Source organism: Lampetra planeri, chromosome 19, assembly GCF_965212315.1.
Source record: "Lampetra planeri chromosome 19, kcLamPlan1.2.h2, whole genome shotgun sequence".
In the NCBI taxonomy this organism is placed as follows: domain Eukaryota; kingdom Metazoa; phylum Chordata; class Hyperoartia; order Petromyzontiformes; family Petromyzontidae; genus Lampetra; species Lampetra planeri.
The window spans coordinates 8,106,676-8,131,128 of record NC_136125.1 but is presented as its reverse complement, the minus strand read 5'-3'; the positions used below and the strand labels follow the sequence as shown (position 1 = coordinate 8,131,128).

Genomic DNA, 24,453 nt, shown 5'->3' with positions numbered 1-24,453 from the left:
GAGCACCTCATACTTTGCACGTGAGAGGCCTTCCACGTTTAGTTGATACACTCGTAATGCAGATCCCACTCTTCTTTGGCTGATCTTTTGGCCCTTAAAAGGAGCCTTTTTTGGACAGGATTTACACGTTACTTGAAATCGAAAATATACACGATTTCCAGAAAGGCCCAAGTGATGGTATTAGTCGTGCGATGAGGCACTTTACAGGCGGGCCGCGAGAAGGCTACCATCTCCCACCCTAATTGGCAGTGCACGAATTAAACTCGCCACCATACCCAGGGCCTGATGAAGGTTCTTGTAGGCCCTAGGCACTTCTGTTTCGTAGGCCTTCGGTGATAACTTTCTGCAGTTGGTGCTGCTGCTGCTGCCCCATCTTACTGCTACCACCGCTGCCACTCGCTCAAGCTGATAAAAAAAACTGTCTCCAATCAACCATAGGACAACAACGCTTCTATTCCCTTGCACTACACTCTCTTGAGAATGAGATTGTGCGACAAACACCATTTTAAAGATGTTATTGCTATTTTTGCAATGAACAAATCTCGAAAAGTTCATCTCCAGTGTTAATTTCTCTCACCTTATGAAAAATAACGATTGGCATTGACATGACTCTGCCTCTTTGTATCTACACTGTGCTTATCCTTGCTATATAAATATATTTATTCAAGAATATATCTTGTCTTCTTGGTTCTTTCGGTAAAATCACGTAAAAGGGAAATAATAAAATAATAAAAATTAAACATAATAAAATACAATTCTCACGACGTTTCGGCCACAACGCAAGCAGCCGTCCTCAGGTGTTTTATTTTTATTATTTTATTATTTCCCTTCTACGTGACTTTACCGAAAGAACCAAGAAGATGAATCCCTGCAGTCACGAAAGCTTTAAATCGAAATTGAAGATATCTTGGTTACATTTTTTATCATTCAAACAAAAAGACATGGTCAACATTTTCTTTCGTAGGCCCTTTAGTTTTCATAGGCCCGACAATACGGCCCTGACCATAGCAGCACGGAGTTCATGAGTCAACCCATTGATATAATTGCTCGTAGTAGTAGGTTTTTACCCTTTCAACTGGTACAAAACTGACACCTTTATACAAGGGATCATGTTTGCAATAACCACAACACAAGCAGTCAAAATGCAAACAAAAAGAAACAACTCTGATAATGATAATGATATGCACTGTCCTTGAAGTTGATTGGTCCACACCCGAGACAGCTTTTCTTAGAGCCTAGTCTCTATTGGTGTTGGACCAGATGACGTGCAACTCAAAGACAGCGCACTATCAGAGTATTGAGAGCTCGGGGTAAGCATTTACACTATGAGACATCTCCTTTACCAGTGGCAAAATATAGTACGCCTTTTGGCGTCATCTGGTCCAACACCAATGGAGACTAGGCTCTAAGAAAAGCTGTCTCGGGTGTGGACCAATCAACTTCAAGGACAGTGCATATCATTTTCAGAGTTGTTTCTTTTTGTTTGCATTTTGACTGCTTGTGTTGTGGTTATTGCAAACATGATCCCTTGATGCAGCTAATCTGGCTGTGACGGTCCCACCTGATGACGGAGACTTGTGTTGCCTCCGAAACGTCGTGATTTTTGTTTTTATTTTATTTTATTTTCATTAATTTTGATGTTTTACCTACGTGACTTTACCGAAAAAACCTAAGAATAGAATTTGTATAAAGGTGTCAGTTTTGTACCAGTTGAAAGGGTAAAAACCTATTACTATATTTTGCCACTGGTAAAGGAGGTCTCAGTGTAAATGCTCGTAGTTACAACAATGTATTTGCTTGCCACTGAAAAGCCACCCTGATTCTCAAGAGTTGTTTTGCTTTTAAAGATTTTCCTCTACAGAATGCTTGGTCGATTTGATGTTTGGTCGATTTGGGTTTGTTTTTGAGGTGGCAGGGAGCAGGCCGGGGGTGGGTGGGTGGGTGCGTTGGTCATGTGTGGGAGGAATTTTAGTACTCGGAGGAATAATTCACATGAGCGAGTGCATATGAATAAAACAACTAATCCAGGCCGAATGGTCAACAACCTACTTGCTGTACTCAACACACTCGTCAACAACTCTGTGGCTTTCAAATAAAACAATATATGTTTCAGGCTTTCGTCCTTCTTCATGGGCTATTAAAGAATATAAATAAAGTTTAGGCATTTTTTTCAACCACATAACATTAGCATGGTGAAGCCTTTGAATCATATCTTTTTTTTACTTTGGTCAAGGGTTAAAGTTTGTACATAGAGTATCTCAGCATCAACACCATGTTGAAATATGTGCTATGAAAAAGGGACATTGCCCGAAACTTCGCCAATTATATGTTTTCCCTTTTAAGGCCAAAGTGTTTGTTGTCGACGAGTGTGTTGACTTTGTTGTTATTGTTGTTGTTGTTCATTGTGCTTGTGCACCACCGCCAATGGAGCAGCAGCAACAGCATCACCACATAATTCGTTTTCCTTGGGTATCTTGACTGAAATCTAGGAGTTACTGTATTGTATTGTCCTGCAGATGGGCATCCTGAGCACATGATGCCGTACGCATGAGACGTGCTATTATGTTACAATTATAATAATTATAATTTTGTATGCTCTGGCGGTGTATGGGTGAGAACAATTCAGAGGGCACAAGTTCGATCTCCTAGTGCAGCATTTGAAACGATGTGGTGCATGTCTCTTTAAATGCCACCCCCTCCCCCACCACCACCGCCTCTGCGAACCCAGAAACATAACACAGTGCAACGCAGTCGATCGGAATGTCGCGTGTGGTGGGGTGAAATGTGGGTATTCCCACCTGTTCCAAGAGTAGGCCCAAATCCTCTATAGAGGGGCATGAGCAAGCAGTTGCACCTTTTCCCTTTGCTTTGACATTGTATTCATATTATTATCATCATGTTATGTATTTATCTCCAATATAATATATTTAATTTGTATGTGGGTTAGTCTGTCACTTCAGTAATTGTCATCTTACATAGTCAAGCAAGGTCTCATTTTGACCAGAAGTAACCAGGAGCCTATGGTATTGTTCAAAGTTCATTTATTAGGTATAGCCCTGTGAGCCATTCGGCTCTTGAATCGGGTGCAACCGCAACAAACAAAAAAACTAAAACATGAACAAGAAAATGATGCTGTATGCACCGGTAGTACAATGGTTAGCGCGCTGCACTACGAACCCGGTGACCCGAGTTCAATTCCCGCTCACGACCACCAACACCAGTGACGATTATCTGAATCGGTCTTGGGCTTCCTCACCTAGGTCGACTCGGCCTCAAATTAGTACCTGGTGCGGTGTGTAGTAAACATCGCCTCCGGGGGGAGACGAAGGGGAGCGGGCGTGGTGCTGGCCACCCACCCCCTCGTGTGCCGTGCCGGCCTTCATAGGTGCTCGCTAACAGCACTTGCCCCAACAGCCTGTTAAAGCTATACGGGGGATATTTGTGCCACCTTTTAACCCTTCAGTGAAGAACAAAAAATATGATTGATAAACCTCACCATGATAATTTTATGGGGTTCTAAGAATATCTATAAATGGATTAGTCTAAAAACAACTTTAAGTGGAGAGTTTGGAATGCCACCCCGAGCGAGGCTTTGTGTCAGTTGCGCAATCCGATATCAACGAGGGTAACAATCGAAGTTCTGAATATTGGCCTTGTTCGTCATCACCATGATCAATCCACTGCTCGATGAAGGCCTCCCCAAGCCGTCACTATCTCTCATGGTCCTACGAAGCAACAATCCACCTCGAGCACCCGAAAGACGGTAAAATAAATCACGAACTTGCAACAAACCCATTTCGCCACTCTGTCTCCACGGCGGTCGTCCTCCCGGGTGCGTTCCCTCCTCGGCTGCCACTCCATCGTTGTTCTCACCCACGCCGCTGGCCATCGTCCGTCACAGCGACGTATCTTGCCCAAGCCCGTCACAATTCTGACTTTAATTTGCTCTCATCCGTGAGCTCCTGTTTCCGTCACAATGTCATTCCAAGCGTGCATCTCCCCACGCTTCATTGCATAGTCCTGCATGTATGTTGAACTTCATCCGTGCCGGACGCAGCCAACCGTGATAATCTTTGCGCACTTTTTTTTATTCCAATTGCCTCATCAGTGCCCGTGTTGCTGCTCATCCACACGTGCATCGCATCGGCGAGATCACACACGGCACAGACTCATCTGTTTTGAAATTAGCTGCAACCGCAATGTGCACCAGAGGGAGTGCACGTTCTGTGTTTCGTGTGCAGGCACCGTGTCTCTGCCACCTCGCACTCGGCTGTACAAACAAAGACAAAGATCCCCCGTATAGCCTGTAAAAGACTGTTGGGGCAAGTGCCGTTAGCGAGCACCTAAGAAGGCCGGAACGGCACACGAGGGAGTGGATGGCCAGCACCACGCCCGGTCGCCTTTGTCTCTCGAGTGGCGATGTTTACACACCGCATCAGGTACTCATTTGCGGCTGAGTCCACCTAGGGGAGGTCCAGAACCGGTTCAGATATTCGTCACCGATGTGGGCCGTGAGCGGGAATCGACCTGGGGATGCCGGGTTTGTAGCGCAGCGCTATAACCGCTACATTACCGCTCCCAACTAGGCTATATCCACACCCACACGGCAAGCCTCCACCACTGAAGGCTGCATGCATTGCATTGTCAAGGTCAATGTGTGCCATGAACCGGGTATTAAGGAAATTCATCAGCCTTCTGGGGACGTGAGGCATCAATTTCCATGTACGTAGTAGTGACCGCTATACTCCTACGCTCATTCCCACACATACTTGCACCCTTTCCACCATCACGTACACATAAAGCACATACATAGCCACAGAGACACGCATTTATATACACACGCATACACCCACACTAAATGAAGACCAAGACAAAGATCCCACTGTGTAGCCTATATATGCTGTTGGGGCATGTGATTATAACAAACACCTAATTGTATCACAATAATTTAATATTTGAAAAGGTGCATTTCATCCATAGATTCCCAAATAGGCGTCACGGTGCACCAGGCACTCATTTAAGGCTGAGTTGACATATGAGCAGTGACGAGGAATCAAACTCAGGTGGCCAGGTTCAGAGATCAATGTGTTAACCACAAGACCACTGATCCCCAAGCACATGTATACAACAAAAGTTCCCCCACATAGCCTTTAACACACTTTGAGGGCAAGTGCTGTTCGTGAGGACCGATGAAGGCTTGGCACGGCACACGAGGTCGCGGCTGGTCAGCACCACGCCCGGCCGCCTTTGTCTCAATCGTGGCGGTGTTTACACACCGCACGAGGTACTCATTTGATGTTGAGACGGCCTAGGGGAGGCCCAGGACCGGTTCAGATAATCGTCACCGGTGTTCGCCGTGAGCGGGAATCGAGCGCGCGCGCTCACACTACTGCTGCCTGCTACGACCCACGCACGCACACACAGGCATGCAACATAACACGTGTGTCCTGTCAAGGTGACCCTCTTATAAGCTATACACGTGTGCATGTGTGTATATATATATGGCTATATAGCTGCTATATATGTTTTGGTGTTTGGCCTTGATGAAAACAAAAGGCCATATTTCTTATTCACATTAAACTTTCCCTTCATATACCGTGAGTTATAAAAGGGCCCGTTTTATTTGTCGGCGTGTGTTGTGTATTTTTTTTTTAAGTGAACGTGGATCTCAACTCTCAAGCAAAGCGCACCGTAATAAAACCAGTCGTTCCATCGTGTGCACAGATTCCGTGAATACCATTATAAATTGTGCCGTACATATTGGGCAGTTATAGGTAAAAAAATGCAATTTTCAAATAAATGTTTAAAATGACTCGACTGCAGCAAAAATGTTTTGTCCTTGAATTTATGGGAATTTCTTTTCGCGAGTCGCTTGGTGGGTGGGTGGGTGTGAGGTCTTGAGTGTCAGTGGGTGAATAGATTAAACAAATGATTTGGTGATGCTTCTGCTGCGTCGGCAGTGGTACACAAGCACAAATAGCAACAACAACTCAACACGTTCGTCAATAACACCGTGGCCTTGAACGGAAAAATGATAACATACGATAAGTGACGTTTCGGACTATGGCTCTTCTTCATAGCATGGGTGAATGTATAGGTGAGTGTATACTTTGTAAATAGCTGGGTAAGTGAGTGAATTAATGGCTTTGTGGGTGAGTGACTGGGTGTACGAGCACCTGGTTGGGTGAGTAGCTGCCTGAGTGCCTGTCTGAGTTTGCAAGTAGCTGGTTGGGAAGACGAGTGAATGGCTGGATGAATGAGTGACTGAGTGAATGACTGACTTGGCGAGAAACTTGGTAAATGGCTGAGTGGATGGCTGGCTGATTTAGCTGTTGGCTGACTGGGTGAGTTAGTTCTTTTTGACGAACGGCCAAGTGCGAGTGGCTGGATTAGTGGCCGAGCGAGCGGCTCGTTTTGGTGAGCGCCTGGCTGGCTGAGTAAGTGGGCGCGTAGCGATGCATGTGGGGCTGGGAGGACGAGCGGCTGGGTGAGAGAGGCGCGTGTGTGCGGGGCGGGGTGCCACCGGTGGCCGCGGGGCGATTTGAGTTACGGCCACTCGGCAGGGCGACACGCGGAATGGAGATTTAAAATACTGCTTATTAAAGCTGTTAGTCATGGCGAGTGGCCGACGAGACAGATATGACCCGGTCCTTCTTAACTCTCAAGCGCTGGGCGCATTCGCAGCTGCTTCCACATTTCCCACCTTGAGGGCTGCCCGAGTGGGTCTCTCAAGAGTCGGCCCTGGTGCAATGCAAAGTTGTATAAATAAATGGCGGCGCAAATTAATTGACCCCCGTGGGACGCAGATTGCATTTTAACAGGCTCATCACTACGGAATCGGCTCGTTTTCGAATTGAACTCGCAGTCCTTCTATGTAAGTAGAAACGCGTCCTGTGAGATTTCTAATTTCTTGCATGAAAGTCCTCGTTATGTTTTATTTTTCTGATGGCCAAATGACCATAAATGCACCCCGACCTCGTCAGATCTCAGAAGCTAAGGTGAGTTAAGCACGGATACATTATTGGATGAGAGACTGCCACAGAAAACCAGGTAGGCTTGGGCTGCAACGTGCCATGGACATGGCTGTAGAGCAATCGATTATTGCAACTAAATCTGTGGATTTTTTTTATTGTTAAGCCCTCATGTGTGTGGGTATTATCCAGTCACTCTGATTTACACTGAAAAGCCAATCGCTCATCAATAGAATTAGCCAAACGTATCAATGCCGGACCGTCCAGAATTATGTCTCGAGACTCTATGAGGCCTTCCTGGGTAAACAAGCCTTGTTAATACATAAATAAATGCGCGCGCTTTTTGGAAACGAGGTGAATATATTTGGCCGCTATAAATTTCCACGTAATAAGCCACTTTGTTGAGCTATTATTTGTGGCCAGGTCGCTTCTGGAAAAACAAACGATATCGCTCAGTGGGCCTTACCTGAAAAAATAAAGTATAGTTTAAATATGGGTTTTAATTCCGATGACCAACTTACCATAAACATGCCCCAATCTCGTCGTGTCTCAGGCGTTAAGCAGAGTTGAGTCTGGTTAGCACTCGAATGGATGACCGCAAGGGCTTTCCAGGTTGTAGGTGTGGTTCTGCGAGGTGGCCACGAGATGACAGTACAGTGTTTGCCCCTAGCTTGCGTGCTGGGTTTTCCCTAGCTTCACCAGATTCCTCCCCTAATGAAGTCAAATATTCAAGGAATAATTTGCCCAAACATCTCAACACAAGAGTCTCTTGAAAGGGCGTAGTAATGTATTGAGACTCAGTTTTGTATTGTTATTACGAAGCTGACTCAGTAAATAATTAGTGTAATCAGTTCAGATGGAGTACCTCCTTGCCTGGCTCATCTTTGGACGTGTATTTTGTTATTTTCTGCATGCAGGTTCAACGTAGCTATCCCAACCTCGTATGATTTTTTTTTTATTACCTATAAATATTTTGTCCAGGCCTTGACTTGGGAGAGTTTGGATGGCTGTATCAATTTCCACCAAATAAAATACATTTTTATCGTCCACAAAAGCTAGGTATACTGGTACGTATTTGATATATATATAAGTTGTCTTTTCCAGAAATTGACTGTGATAGTATGACATTATCAGCCATGCTCTATCCACTGCTATATAGAGTATGAATGATAATGTACGTATGTATGTTGAACTTCTTTCGCACCGTGCGTAGCTGACCGTGCCAATCGGAGGTGCGGGGGAAGAACAAGAAATGCCTTGCTCTGTCCACTGCTTAATGGAGCACGGCTGATAATGCCTTGCTCTGTCCACTGTTCGATGGAGCACGGCTGATAAATGTCGAGTGGAGTAATTTCTTATCTTGCAACCTCGTGACCGTGTACCCTCTGCCAATGGCCCAAAATCCCAACATATGACAATCACTTGCACCGAAATACTGATATGTGATGGCATTAAAGTGTTCCGCCGTAGGAAATGTCCAAATATATATGCATCAACACATTTAACTGGAGAACCCTAAATACTTTATGAACAAAAAATTCTATGCAACGCCGTGCAGACACTGCCACCTGGCGACCGTGTCCCGTCTGTCACGTGGATGCCTGAAGCAGAGTTGAAGGAGACGGACACATTCAAGAACGGGGAGGGCATTCCACTGCGGGGGTAGAGCTATGCAAAATCAGCTCGTGCGCAGGAATGAGCCGGGTGGATTGTTCATGGACTATTGCATCGCGTGACGGGTCAGAGATGGTGACCTTCATTCAGCTGTAGATATGCCATGGCTGATTATGACGATGACAGCTTTCGAATTGGAGTCCTACTTCTCTGTTCCTAGTCACCGCGTAAAGCTTCAGACCTCGATCTCTCCTCGATTACCAAATGCGGATCTGGAAACTTCCTAAGGGGGGTTATTGCCCCCCCCTGCCCCCCCTGCCCCCCGCCCCTTCCCTAGATCCACCACTGACCACATGGTTAATTTTATGAACCCATATTCAGTCTGTCAGTCCAATCAAGATATAATTGAACTGCGTACACGTGTTTCATAAATTATAATTTACAGCCCTTTGTCAATCCACTGCTGGATGAAGGCCTCGCCACGCGCCATATTGGCCATGGCTGTTTTGACCATACTTCACCACGCTGGTGAGTGCGGGTTTGAGAAATGAGAGAACTCAGGACGAGTTCAAATGGGCTTCGGTGCAGTTGCACCGCCTGCACACTCGATAGCTACGCCACTGGCCAAGGCGAGGAATATGAACTTTGGTAGTCAGGTTCATTGCTTAACGCACTAACCACGACCCCACACCACTCCACCTCAATATGAAATAAATATGTTGTATGTTTGTATGGATACAGTATGAGTAAAAAAAATGTCTCTACGCTCAAATGAACGTTGGGTGTAATTTGTGACCGAGTGAATGAAACTCCACGTTGCTGTGGCAGAGACCAGCCCATCCATATGACCACAGTCCTGTGAGTTCACCAATAGGATTGCGCCATTTGGCAGCGATGCCCTTTTGCCCTTAACGCGAATGCGGATATCGTTATGGTTTCCACCTGTCGAGTACAAAAATCGGGACGCGTGGTGGAAAAGAAGAATATCTCACGATACCGAAAGAGGGGACAACTACATAATACGTGCGTGGTCTTGAGGCGTGAATGACTAGGAAAGTAACTTCAAAGAAATGAAGAAAATATTTTGGAGGGGAAAAAAAACCCGGGACAGTTGGCAACCACGGGTACATGCAGTGTAAAGTAATGAATGTTTAACTTGACGTCGTCTCCTACTGCCCCTGTTGTGTCCGCATGCCTTGTGCACCTTGTTACCTGGCCACGGGTGTGTTGTACAACGGCAGCGGTGAGTCGTTGTGGGTGGGTGGGTGGGGGGCACAGGTGCGGCTCCCGTGAGCAGACCGAATGGGGTATTGCCACGTGTAGGACACAGGGGCTAAACATAGCCGTGACGCGCGTCGGAAGCACAATAATATAAATATATAACGATACAAATATGCAGCTGTACGCGAGTGTCTGGCCTGTAAGTGGCCACTTTTGAATTGCCCTGAGAATTGCATTTCACTGTTGAGAGTGGCGCTCAGAGTAGAGTGGGACTATGACTTAGAGGAGAGTGGGATTCAGACTGGTTAGAGTAGAATAAAGATCATGGTGGAATTGAAAGTTAGAATTTATCAGGATTTAAACTTGGATTCACGTGGGATTTAAACTCAAAACTAAATAAAATTAAACTTACACTCGAGTAGTTTTTAGATTTAGAGATTACATCTCTTTGACCATACTTCTCTGAATATAGTAAGATTCAATCTTCAATTGAGTTTGGAATTCGGCTTCTAACCAGACTGGGGTTCAGGTTCTAGCTAGACTAGGATTCAGGTTCAGGTGAGAGTGGACTTTCTGGTCCAGACTCGAGTGGGATACACGTATTGGTATGGCTGGAGGTGTAATGTAAGCTGCAGCAACAAGTTAATGAAGCGAAAGGGCAGGAGTTTTGTTGGAAATGGCTTCAGTTGAACACACATTTTGTTAAACATCTTAATGAAAGTTTAAACATCAAACCAGAACCTACTAAACACGCGTACACGCACGGCCATGCTTACAAAATCCCCAGATTGCCGTTTGATTTTCGCTGATATATTCGTAACAGTCAGTTTATTTTGGGTAAGAAGAAGCTTTTGTAATATCAGCGTTGACCTGACCAAAACGGCTCATATGACGGTAGCCAGCGCGTTACATGGGAAGAGAGGGTTCAGGGCTGCATATCACAAAAGAGTATGCCTACACACACACAAATACACAGTCATTTTAAACATTGTACAGTATTGAATTATTTCTGACAGTTCTGGGTCCATCCGTGTTCTGTTAGGCTCTGCATGAAAAAGTACGAATATATATTTAACGTGTTCGATTTTTTGTACCTGGAAAAGATAAACGTTTTCGTTGTCAAAACGTAATCAGTTGTTGCACTTTTAAAACAATGCGTCATTACATGCAGGTTATGCCTGCAAATTAAAGTCTGATTTCATTGCACCACGGGTCTCACTCAAACATAACAGACGTAGACTTTATCTATGGGACCCTTTTTGCCAATATCACGATGATACAAAAAAATGGAGGTGTTAAAATGTTCATGATATAACTGCTGAACCATGGATATTAATAATTTGGCGTTTCCATTGTCCTTGTACTTTTCGCCTTTTGGCATTCTCTGGTCGAAGACTTGTGAGACAAGGCCATGAAGTCTCCGATGAAGGCCAATCAGTTTCAAGGACAAGGTGTCTATTATCAAAGCATATTTGTTGGCATGCTTACCACAATTATGCTTAGTTAATGCAGACTTGATGCATTCTGAAAGATGTCTATTTGGTGTTTGAACATTTTAACAACTGTGTTAATTTCCAGGAAGGGGAGAAGTATTTTATCTTTTTTTTATCAGACATAGACAAAGTAGCTTTTAATTGCCTCTCTGGTGTGTAAAAGGAAAACAACACCAAAAAAAACCAAACACCGAATCTTCTTTAGTAGATACACACCGAGAGTATGTGTGTCTCCGTCTGTTAGAAACGACGTATGAAACTTCGTTTGTGAGAAAAAATACTTTAAATTTACAGCTGAATTTGTCATTATGGCACTGTAGAGAACATCACCGCGATGCAGTGGTGTCACGATGGTGCAAATGGTAGCGCACCTCACCATAATCGGTTTCCCCCAATCTTATCCCGATTGTGCTACCCGCGCCGTGCCACGTAGTCTCCATTCGGATATTTTGCAGAGCAGCGGCAAACTTCCTGTGTCCGACAATGGCCCACGGAAGCAGATTTAAGAGAACTACTTTCGGCGGCCCCTTCAAGTTAACGCTGATAACGAACTACAGTCTTTTTGTGTATTTTACCAGGTAAGGTCCAGTGAGCTATATAGCTGTTTCCAGAAGCGACCTGGCCACAAATGATAGCTCAACGAAGTGGCTTATCATCATGTAGAAATCTATAGCAGCCAAATATTCTAAACGCACGTTGATTCTAAATGTGGAGGGAAAAACCGAAGAAAAATCCACGCGACCACGGGGAGAGAGACACGCAAACTCCAACAGCAGAGAGTTTAACAGCTTGCCATCCATCCTGCCACGTAAGATAACACTTTTATCATTTCTATATTTTAAAAAAAATCTAAATTCAGAGCCAAATCTGTAGACAATTCATCGGTGATTGGGCTGAGTCCAAACACCTGTAACAATTGATACTCGAGTTTGACCTAATATTCTAAACCAGGATCTAAGCAGTTCCAGCTCAGCGCCTTAACCTCTAAGCCACCCAGCCACCTCGCTTGACCCGAATGTTCTTCAGGTATTTTTTTCCCTTTACCAATGAAGCATCAAACGAACTAGTTTCAGACAGCCCAGCCCAGAATTAAAAAGTGGGTGTGGTAGCGCATGCCTGTGGTCCCACACTTTAGAGGTAAGAGTTGGTAGATCAAGCAGAATTCCCAAACCCTGCGAGGCTGTGATTTGGCCATGTAGATGGCAGTACAGAAAAAATTATGTACGCACCGATCTGTGTACAGCTTGTGAGTGTTAACCCCTAGCATTGTATGGGTCATCACCTCCTACATGAAGCCAAACTCTGATTAATGAAATCGGCCGAAATATCGCAATGCGGCACCCTCTTGAAAAAAATAGCCTTGAGGCTCCAAGTGAGCATTTTCTTCAATACATGAATTACCTTTACCGCATGATAATACAAAAACAAGTAATTTACTAAATATCCCAAAGTAGGATCCTCTTGAAGAGGAGTCTTGAGACTAATTGTGGCTTCCTTAGGTAACCTCCCCCACTTTAGAGGCAGCTCAAGGTACTCACAATCGAGGGTATTTGGCCTCCTCTTCCACGCTAGCCAGAGATCTTGGGAGAGGTCGAAGTACCTACACTTTACCCCAGGTGTGTGTATATATATACTACTGGGTGGACAGAGGTGGGTGGAGTTTAAACAATAGAATAAACAGTGTCCATTGTTTCATATACCGTGCCGGGAGATCGAACTAGCTGGCTTCCAATATTTCAAGCCCAGCTCGCTAAACATTACACCGCCTTCTTCTTGGTTCTTTCGGTAAAGTCACGTAGAAGGGAAATAATAAAACGTCGTGAGAATTGTATTTTATAATGTTTTATTTTTATTATTTTATTATTTCCCTTCTACGTTACTTTACCGAAAGAACCAAGAAGATGAATCCATGCAGTCACGAAAGCTTTAAATCAAAATTACACCACCTTATTTGCGTGTTTGCACGCCGTATCGTTAGGTTAGGGAGAGAAAAAAATCCAACTTTACGCATCAATCTCAACCAACCCACACCCCCAAGCGTGACCAGGTATGTGACCACGTGTGACGCCTGTCACACACGCTCTAACATTCCCTACAACACATACGCCGCATTGGCAGCCTGCACGATTAGCGCCGCCCGGCTAATCCGCTCTAGCAAATACAATCGATTTAGGTCATGCCAAATAAAGACCCCCCAATATCCGCTGTTGCCGCCTGGCGGTTTGGGAGGGGGCGGGGTGAGAGCAATGGTAGGGAATGGAGGGGGGTCCTTATTTAGCATCGCGCCTCCCAGGGCGTTTAAAAGCGCCGGTTGCCCTTCCGTGGACGCTCCATGTGCCTGGTTCGGCAGCGGTGGCGCGCACACTTTTGCCCGCTCCTCGCTCTCCCACGTCCCCCTCCTTTTTATTTTGACGTCTCGTAAAATAACGCCGTTTCGTCATTCGCCGTGAAACTTTAAGGGAGAAGGAGGAGGAGGGGGGGCTGATAGCGAAGTGAATTAAAATGCGACTTAAAGTCGGAGTCGTTCTGCGCAGTGTCATCACGGGGTTCACGCTCTTCGTGTTGCTGGTGCTGTGGTCTTCCCTCACGGGGCAGAGGGACAGCCCGCCCCGGCAAGACGCAAGAGAACAGGTCTGTTGACTCCTCTTTCACTGTGCAGTTAATACGCAAATATATACACCTTTATTTGATGAAATGATCACGCCGCTGTAGGCAATTGTTGGTTGTCCGCCTCTGAGAAACCGGCTTTGCCTGTGGAAAGCGGCCGCAGCCTGCGTGCAGGCCGTCGGCTTGGGGTTGGGCGAAATGAGCCGGTGAGGTTGACACAATGTGTCTCTCTGCGTTAAAAGATCAACGTTTGCTTTAATGCATTTTTTTTCCTTCAAATTATACGCGAAAAAAATCGATTTGCAATCATGTCGCTTTGCTCGTACGTAATTTATTTTAAGTGTACGATATTATGTGCTAATGTTATATGATTATGCCAGCAGTGGATGTATCATGGCTGGTGATCACTGGCATGTCATTTATTTATTAAACTTGTATCGATAATCAGCCTTGATCTAGCCACTGCTGGCTGAATGCCAACCCCAGCCAATTCCTCTGGCGGCCTCGCCATGGTTACACTTTTACCATATAAGCAAGCCCTCCCTGCGCACGACGAAACCCATTGTTGCTGTCCTTGTTTAATGAATCCTTAAGAAAATACCGATTGCCTCTTTTAGTTTTGCGTTCCCCCATGGCGTTTACCTGGCGACGGTGGTGGTGGTTGTTGCTGATGGAGGAGGGTCCAGCCGTGACTTGTTTCTTACCTTTTGGGTTTCCACACTCCGTCGTTTTATCATCGTCCTGCCTGCCATCTCTTCCTCCCTGTTTAGAACGTGTCGGAATACTCACCAATGTAAAGTTTAATAACTTGTTATTATACATTATATAAACGCGTCCTTGACTTAAGAAGAAACCCCCCCACTCGGAACCACACAATTCGCTTTTTGTCCAAGATCTGATGGACCTGTAGCTTTTGGGAGATTTTTGTTTTTAAACGTAAGTTAGGGAGATGGGGTGTGAGCCTAAGATATGCCTTCTTCCAGCAGTAGATGACTGGCTGATGATGATTATGATGCTAAGTACAGCCATTTAATTGTTTAGAAACCCAAACCGCAAAGGAAACTTATAGTGGCCTCAAGTTATATGGCATTCAAAACATGCAGGAGAATGGTCTTTAAAACATCGACTTTCTTGACTGTCCACGGAATGTACTGTAAAGGCCAATTGAAGGCTAATTTTGCTGAAAAGGTTTGTTTTAGTGTACCGGTAAATCTGTATAATTTGTCTATATTTATGTTTCAAATCCCTGCACGTGTAACCGGTATGCCTTGCGGGTAAAACACTGTATCTTTATATAAACTGCCTTTTTAACATATCCTGTTCGGTATGTATCGTTTAAATATTGTCAAGTAAGAAGCCCTTTTGTAAACCCACTGCATCGCCACGCGGCGACCTGTCGTGGAAGACGTCCCCACCCACGCTGGTCATTGCTGGTTGGTTGACGAGTATACATATTTACTTGCGATGTTCACGGTAGTTGCAGTTTCTATAACATTTGAGCACATCTAACTCTCCCGTAACCGATTGAAACGGGATTGCGTTATGATTAAGAACAACGGCTGCATGTGGTCCGCATCGGCATACCAATTTTTATTACTTCTGTGCCCTGTAGATGCATAATTCCCAACTTGGTGCTGAACAGGGAGGGTTTTTTTTTTCTCTGTGTACAGTCATTATTAATGTTTTTCTCAACCTGTTTTGCTCTGCCACAGTTATGCATTGCACAATGTCTTCTCTCCCACCAGCAACATCGGCATGGATGAGAAATTTGATACAAATAATGACCCAGCATTTCTTTCCCCCCCCCCCCCCATGTTCCTTCCATAACAAAACCGCCAATTTACCTGAATTGTTTGCACCTGGTTATAAAAAAGTGGCCTGAGTGATATTACATTTCCCTGCAGAAGACTGCAAGAAAACTGGTTGAGGTTCGATATCAAGCTACGATATTGTCCAGAGTCAAGTGCAGTATATATTAACTTACAGCCTTTTGTCAAGTGCTAATTGAAGGCCTCCTCCGGGCGTCTCCGTAATAGGGGTGGTTTGACCATACTTCACCACATTGGTCAGTGCAGGGTGTCATCTTCTTGGTTCTTTCGGTAAAGTCACGTAGAAGGGAAATAATAAAATAATAAAAATAAACCAATACAATAATTCTCACGACGTTTCGGCCACAACGCAAGCAGCCGTCCTCAGGTGAAGAACAAAAAAAATTCAGTGCAGGGTGGTGAAGGCGGGATGGATCAAGGACCCAGGTCAGACCTCACCTACCGTTGCTGTTAGCTGTGGTCAGGGATCAAACTCGGGTTGCTAGGTTCGTCGAACGGCACACTTACCCACTCCGCCACCACCACCTCCTCATGCCCCGAGTATAAGAATAGTTATTTTCCGTGTACCTTTAAACTTTTTGAGTGTCTGTGTATACAGTTATATACACGGTAATGTTTGTTGTATATGCCACTTCACCATCAGAAGAGTGTGCGTACTGTGTTCATGCAGTGGCAATGGAGCCCTTGTTTGAGTCCTCGAGTTCCACTTCATTCCCTCTTCATCCCAGTTATAGCCGGTCTTGTCGGGGCTGCCGCGTGTACACTTTTGCATTCATGGACACTTAAGCAGTTTGCTCATTGCTCTGAAGATCACGCCACTGCACTCTTAAGCAGGATAAAGAGATTTAGCAAAAAAAAAGTTTCTTGGCAAATGGTTTCCAATATTTACCTATGGCATATATATGTTGTTTGTGTAATGTCAGCTGGCCAGCAATGGTGAGTGAAATGCAACAGTGCTTGGTCTGTTTGCTGTACAGTACCTGTAATGTTTCACAGGTCATTTATTTGGAATGTCTCATTTATTTTAGCGAACATGCCTTTTTTTCTATCGTATTGTGAGCGCATTCGTGTGCAAATTAATTATTACGTGTAGGAAATTATAACTAAATATGATTCCCTTTAACCACAGAGCCTCGTGAATTGCAAGACTGTTTTGCAGGAGGGCCTGACCACATTAAGATCTTTATCCAATTCCATTTATGATTGTTTTGTTAAGTGAGTGGAAAAAGGAAGTACCCGGAAAACATCCACACGTGCAGGAATAACATTCAAAACTCTCAAAACAAGGATAAATGTTGCTGTACTGGCATCTTTTGGTTATCTCAGGCTTTTAGGATCACCACCCACAGCTCCCCCCCCACACTTTTTAAAAGTGAGCTTTGTCTCCGTGGACTTCCACTTGGATATCATTAAAGTTCATGCGTGTGTGTTTACATCGCTGAAAGCTAGTAACACTTAATCAATCAGCCTCTGCGCTCTGTTCCAAATTAATGTTTCCCAGAAGCTTTTTCTCAAATGTGGCAACCTTGAACTGGATTCGCCATCTGCAGCAGGCCTGCCGTTGCGATTCCCTGCCTTGGTAATTCATGAACCTCAGTGGTATCAGCAGCATGGTTAATTAACAGCACTGCCCTGATAATTAATATCCTTGTGTCCGCAATGCCTCGGACGTGCGTGTCTAGCAGCAGCAGCAGCAGAGGGAGCTGAACGAGCTTCCGAAGCCGCCTCAGGAGGATCGATTCCGACCCGTGATCCCCTGGCCGCACGTGGACGGGCTGGAGGTAAATCTCGAGAACATCCGTCGCCAGAAGCACAAGCGGGAACAGCCCGGCGACGGTGAAGCGCCAGGCCCCAAGCCGGATGGCGACGGTCTCGGCGGCGGAGACAAAGAACCGCTCGATCGCTTCCATCCAAGGGGCGACGCGGCCGAACACAAGCGGGCCGTCAACAAGCAGTACCTAACGTTCAAGCCAAACAAGGTGAAGTACCCGGCGCCCGTGCTGAAGCCGGGCGTCCTGGGCAACTTCGAGCTGCCGAACGGCGAGGCCCCCGGCGTGCCCGGCGGCCCCGGCGAGGAGGGGAATCCGGTGGTGCTGTCGCCCGAGAAGAAGGAGCTGGTGCCAGCCAGCATTAAGGAGTTCGGCTTCAACATGGTGGCGAGCGACGAGGTGTCGCTCGACCGCTCCATCAACGAACTCCGTCACGAAGAGTGAGTGTCGCTAACGCTTCCCCCCCCCCCCTACCATGCTCGCAGCTGCCGGAGTAGACGGTTGTGGTTTGGTTGGTTTATTTTATTTTTGTCTTTCCAGTTTTTGGGTCGGTTGCATCCTCGGCGTCGTGTCACGAGACTATTTGTTCACTTGGAGCGTCTCGCGGGGCATTGCAAACCTGTGTGTTAGAGAGCCTCCGAAATCCCTTCAAGTGGCCACGTTTTCATCAGCACACTCTGCTACAGAGTAATGTTTGTGAAATGATTGTAAAATATAATATATAATTTATTCTTAAATTAAGAATTTTACTAAATTAAGGAAAAACTATATATTATAATATATATACACAGTTATTGATGATCACCTGGCTGAGACTCCGGTTTTACTACAGGTGGCTGAAACCCGGATTTGAACCCAGGAGCTTGGCGACGGTGAGGGCTCACTGCTCTGACTCCTGAGCCCGCTGGCCACCTCACTATGCAAATGTCTAATTCTTGCATGGGAATTGTCGCAAGCAAAGTCGTTGTTCTTGTACACACTTGTAAAAAGGATCGGGATTGCCTGGAGAAAACCCACACATATAGCGGGATAACACATGGTAATTTCAGTTGACATCAACATCCGACGTTTGTTTCAAGCCACCGGTAATACTCTTTATTGATTCGAATTTGACCAATACATAAATAAGATATTTATTAAAAAAGTGAGAATCTTGTCGGGTGGTGGAGGCTTAATGACAGGAAGTTTGGCTTAAAACTACCACATGGTCTAAGCCTTTAACAAATATAGATCATGTTCCATAGTATTCATTCACCTGCGTGTCAGTTATTCACCTGGCTTTATCTTAGAGTTAATTTCTGTCCCTCCATGGAAATACTTTTACCTGACTGTTTACTAAGATAAGTTTTTTTTATTTTACCAGGTAAGGGCCTACTTGAGCTATACAGCTCTTTTTCAGAAGTGACCTGGCTAACAGAAATGATAGATGAACGAAGTAGCTTATGTGGAAATGCATGGCGGCCAAATACTCTAAACGTGTCATTCTAAATGTGGAGGGAAAAACCGGAGGACCCAGAGAAAAATCTATGCAACCATCGGGAGAACATGCAAACTACAAATATACAGGTGTCACAGAGGTCGCAAACGGGTTTTGATTCTGTACCCGTACCTGGCCGCACCAGGGTCGCAAACGGGTACCCGTACCCGTACCCGGCCGGGTACGGGTAGCCGGGTATCGGGTAGGGTACGGGTATCGGGTACCCGATTGCGACCTCTGGGATGTCAGGGTCGGGATTGAACCCACGGCCTCCTGTATACGAGGAGAGGTAGTTAATATTTTGCCACCGTGGACGCCACAGTGGCGAAATGGCGTTGGTGACTCTGCAAGTGAAATTTCTCCAAGCCAGCATTAGTGCAGTGATGCATTGTGCAAATGGCTCCGGTGTGTCTTCAGAGAGCAGCAGTTCCTGATTTTCTTTTTTTTTCATTTTTGTTTTTCAGCACTGGTAGTAAAGCAAAGGTGACCTTTCAGGTTGCTCAAAGCGGGCACGCCTTGAGTACAGTTTCTCTATAGTTTAATTGTCTTCGGTTGGCCAGAACGTAGCTGGTGCCACATTGACAGTTTTGCACCAAAGAAAAGGCGACGAGTGTTCATAGTGGCTGTTTTTGGTCAAGTGAGATCAGAGTTCATTGTTCGGTTAGTGTACATAACTTAGCAATCCCTTTCTCTAGCCGTTCATGCTGCCGATTACCTGCTCAAGCTCACACTTGCAACCTTGGCCTCTGGCTTTGACTGACTGGCTCTTTTCTTTCTATAAAATAAACATTCTCACAGTGTCTGGACATCGTCAGGAGACGCAGTTACGCTTAGACGCTATATAAATCCACATTGTACTGTATTGTAAAGGAGGGTGTGTTTTGTTGCTTCATGTACATTCAATTTCTGGGTACCAACAGTGGTTTTTGGTAGAGGTGTGTCATTTCACTATCGCAAGCTCGTAATTTAATACATCGCTCAGATTCGAGGGTCGTAATTTAATCAAAGATAATTTTTACCTTTTTTTACACACTATGCAGGATGGAGGTGGGGGGGAGTCCCATGAACCCATTACCTACAACCCATACAAAATGAGAATAATGGATGTTTACACAGGTGGTTCGATTTGTGTGTTGTGAACTTGAGACTCGAATCGATGTGGATTAATCGGTTCGACGTTACACTCCCAGCAGTTATGAACCTGGCCTGCCCCTCGTCTAAGTTGAGGAGAGCTTAAAATGACTGCAATGCTAAGTGCAGTGTCGTACACAAACTCATTTATGCCTTGCTATGGAGCATCGTGGGTAAAGAAAATACAGTTCGACGCACTCGAATATAACTCCATTCTTTCTCGCCACTGGAAAATAATACTCTTTTTTTACCAGCTAAGGCCCACTGAGCTACATAGCTCTTTTTGAGAAGTGACCTGACCACAAACGATAGCTCAACGAAGTGGCTTATCATGTGGTGTAAATGTATAGCATACATACAGAGCAACCAAATACTCATAAGTGCATGTTTCTAAAGGTGGAGGGAAAAAACAGAGAACCTAGAGAAAAATCCACGCAACCATGGGGAGAACATGCAACCTCCAAATATAAAGCTTAACACATAGGCTTTTGCGACCAATATCCATAAAAGGCTTTTTTTGTGTTAGATCGCATAAATATAATATACAGCTGGTGTCAGGGTCGGGATCGAACCCACGACCTTTATACCATGCGGGGAGGCAGTTCACGTCTCGCCATCGTGGCTACACATGTACCCTCCTGGCCCCCACTAACCACACTGACCAGTGCGGTGAATTTTGGTCGAGTAACTCCCACGACCACCTGTGGAGTGGCCTTCGTCCATCGATGGATTGACCAAAAAAAGGGTTCTACTTGTACAGGTATAGGAGCCTCTCAGAGTAAAAGTGACCGGGGTCCAGGGTGAGAGTGCAACAAAAGTTTTTACCCCCCTTTATGAATATATACGCAAATATGTATATGTAAACATATTCCTCCAGGATACACCTGGAAGACATAACTCCATGCAGCATGGTCTCTCAACAATGCTCGGTCAATTTGCCGAGGTCGATTTGCGTTTGCCAGGTCGTGGTCGGGCTGCGGAGGGACACTGAGCCACCTAAAGAGGAGTCGATGTTGTTTGCACAGCGATAAGGCAGTGTGTAGTGCGCTAATGATTAGCCATGTAATACCCTCTCTGGCAGTCATCCATGACTGGGCTGGCTCTGCTGGTTGGCTGGCGTGCGAGATCTGCAGGAAAGTTTCCTGTTTGCATCTAGAACGACGTGGCACAACCTTAGCGGTGGCTTTGCTTGGTTGTGGGGGCGTTTGCGAGTGCGCCTTGCATATACTTATCTTTGCGTGCAGCGCAGCGGTTGGGTCTGACTTAATTCTTATTTGCATACAGGTTTCCACAGAACAACTTGTTTTAAAGCAAGTTTCCCCCCCCCCCCCCCTCTTTGTGGCTTTTACGTTTTAAAAAGCAAAAAAAAACCTCCGTGCACATTTCAAGACTCCTGTATAATATGTCACCATATCACCTGGAATCCGACCGATCCCATCAAATCACAGAAACTAAGCAGGGTTGTGGCTGGTGGATAGTGCTTGGATGGGTGACTGCCATGTGCAGGTAGGTTGTTGCGAGTCTGCGTGGCTATGTGGTGGGCAGCAGAGGACTGTCCAGCAAAATCCATTGCTTTAACACGAGTATTAACACGAAAGCTTTCGCGAACAATGTTATTCACGGTAACTTATCTTTGGGTTCGATCGCGGAAATGTGTCGTGAACCCACTTCCACTCGACCACAGGCAAGGTTTAACACGTGAGAAAAACGTGCCAATTTGTTACTGCTGTTGGAGAGCAAACCCACAACATTTACAATTCGAGTACGACGTTTCGCTGGTAATTTTTCAACCAGCATCATCAGGTGATTTCCAGTATTGCGAAGACATCTTCCTGTCTTCAGTCTTAAATCTGGTCAGGTGATATCATCGCTGTGTGCCTACAAGTGCGAAGGACGGGGGGGGGGGCAGCGGTGAAGAACAGGAAAGACTTCTTCACAATTTTGGCAATCGTCTGGATTGATGCTGTTTGTAATCCCCAGCGAAACGCAATCTCACCCAGAAAGCTTTAACAGGAAAAATCCGTTGTTGTCCATAACGTCGGGGATGCTCTCATCTCGCCGTGGATTGACAACAGGACCGCACGCATCACCGACTGTTGTAAACCTTGGAATAGAACTTGGCAACGATTTGTTATCGGAGTAATGGGGGCGGGGAAGGAGGCTGAGATGGGTGGGACACGTGTGCAGGATGGAGGGGCGGGGTTACCGAGACGGGTTTTCACGTGGCACCCAAAGGTCTGAGATAAAGCGGAAGAGCATAAACCAGATGGTGTGAGAATTTATAAGTGGACCTTGAAGATCAGATGTTGACCTTGCAGCAACTGCGGGATTTTGGAGGAGGATGCGGGTTCGTGAGTTATGGAGTCATCAACGGCATTGACCATGAGGACCTCTTGACCTTTGACCTCTTGACCTCAAGACAGTTCAGGTGTCCCGCACCCCCAATAGTCCAGTCACTTACTGGTCGGGGTTGGTGGATCGAGCACAAATGGAGTCTGCGTCTGCATGAGACACCGACCCTCGAGGCAATACAGCAAGCAGTTCTGCTGCATACTGCTCGGGCTATCTGTGCATCATTGTGTCTTGCACATGTGACTATTCATCCACCACAAGTATATAAATACGCAAAGTAATTGGCCAAACAGCCCAATGCAAATCAGTCCTGGAATTTTCCCATTTAGAAGTCTGTGGTTTCCAGTCCTCGGTGATGGGAATTCCATATTCCCAGGAATAGCCACAATTGACTTCCACCGATGTGATAGTCGTTTTTATCTTACTTGGAACAATGCCGGTTAGTGTCTTTCAACCGAGATTTGAATTTGTACCCTTCTGTATGTACGTATGTCCGTTGAACTTTTTTTTCACACTGTACGTAACCAACAGCGCTCATCAGATCTGCTTGCTTTTTAAGCATTGTGCTGCCCCATCGTGATACACACATTACCTAAAGGGAGTTTTGTGCCAAAATCTCGTACTTTCAATGAGGATAATGTTTTTGTATGCTTGGTCATACCGGGAGAGATGTACGCTCTTGGATATCTCCTCACCCTTTGCTCGCCCCCCCCCCCATCCCATCTGATCTGTAATTTTAAAACTGTAAATGGTGGAGCGGATAAGTGGCCCCAGGGCTGATGAGCCTTATGAGCCAAATTGTTGGTTCAAAGGTGAAATATATTCAGGATTTTTACCTCTTCACCATTAACTGCGTATCACAAGCTTTTCCCATGACACGTCAATCATTGCAATTGGTGGAGCAATCGGAGGCGTTCTCAGGATAAACGTACATACTGAGGTTGTTAAGTTATGTTCTTTTTCGTTTTATCGATACTTACAGCAACTTAAAAAAAAAAGATGAATCTGTTTACCATCCTTCACGAACCAGCGTGGTGAAGTATGGTCAATCAAGCGGCATGACTGACATGATGTGGCGAGGTCTTCATGCAGCAGTGGAATATGTGATGTATTCTGCACGGAAAGGGTTGTCACTTGACTAATCGCATCCGAACGTGCCGAGCGGTTTGAACGTTTCTCGCGTGCCAATCAGTTTTTGATTTAATCGCGAAATTGACCTGAATTTTGACTCAATTTCACGGCTTTTGGAACCGGTAATCGACTCCATCGACAATTATCGAGCAAATCTGTAACTATCCTTCAACCCCAGTTCATAATCTGCAGATTCACCCGCTTGTATACCGGAGGAATTCAGTATTTTCTATATAAATTTTTATATGTTCACCGGCCCACGAGCGTGGCTTGTTCGCGGTGCCGTCATCGTCTATTTCCACACGGGCATGCTGCTTTTGCTCTCTAATTGTAAAATCCCTTGGCGGTCGCTGCTTTGTGAAGGCGAGCATTATTAGAATGCAAGCTGCGGTGCAATCGCGCTCTCGTCAGTAGTCGACGTAGCGGTGGGTGGTTGGCTATGTAACAAAGCCGAACAAGCCTAGCAAACATGCACTACTAAATGGCTCCGACGTATTAACAAGGCCGTCAATGTAACAACATGGAAAGAAGTGCATTAGTCAGGCATGGGCAGTGCGTCATGTCCAACAAGGACAAGAGATTTATATATCTATTTTTTTGCAGTGTGTGTGTGTGTATTTGTACAATTTGCAAAACATTTTGTGGTGTATGCTGATTATAGTGTGGCCTCCTTCAGTGACTCTCCGTAAGTAAATTTGAACAAAACATTTGGGAGGCACATTTTAGCCACATGTCTTTATGCTGATATAGTGGGAAAATTATTCAAAGTATCTATTGCTGTTGAAACCATGGTATTTCTTAATAAATATTCTGCAGGATTATCATCGCATTTTCACACATTAGGCAACCTCGGGCAAG

The 24,453-nt window shown here is 45.4% G+C and overlaps 2 protein-coding genes across 3 annotated transcripts in view; both read left to right on the top strand.

The window, feature by feature from the left end:
* Window positions 1-24,453, top strand: part of PIR (pirin) — a 490,330-nt gene that overhangs the window by 310,288 nt on the left and 155,589 nt on the right. The window lies entirely within an intron of this gene.
* GALNT7 (polypeptide N-acetylgalactosaminyltransferase 7) overlaps window positions 13,600-24,453 on the top strand; it is a 39,764-nt gene continuing 28,910 nt past the window's right edge. The window contains exons 1-2 of one of the 2 annotated variants that reach the window (XM_078602880.1): window positions 13,600-13,930; window positions 17,421-17,944. In XM_078602880.1, coding sequence (XP_078459006.1) covers window positions 13,802-13,930; window positions 17,421-17,944 — 653 coding nt within the window. In that variant the 5' untranslated portion in view covers window positions 13,600-13,801. Of the gene's footprint in view, window positions 13,931-17,417; window positions 17,945-24,453 lie in introns of both variants that reach the window. The other variant, XM_078602879.1, reaches the window with a different exon arrangement.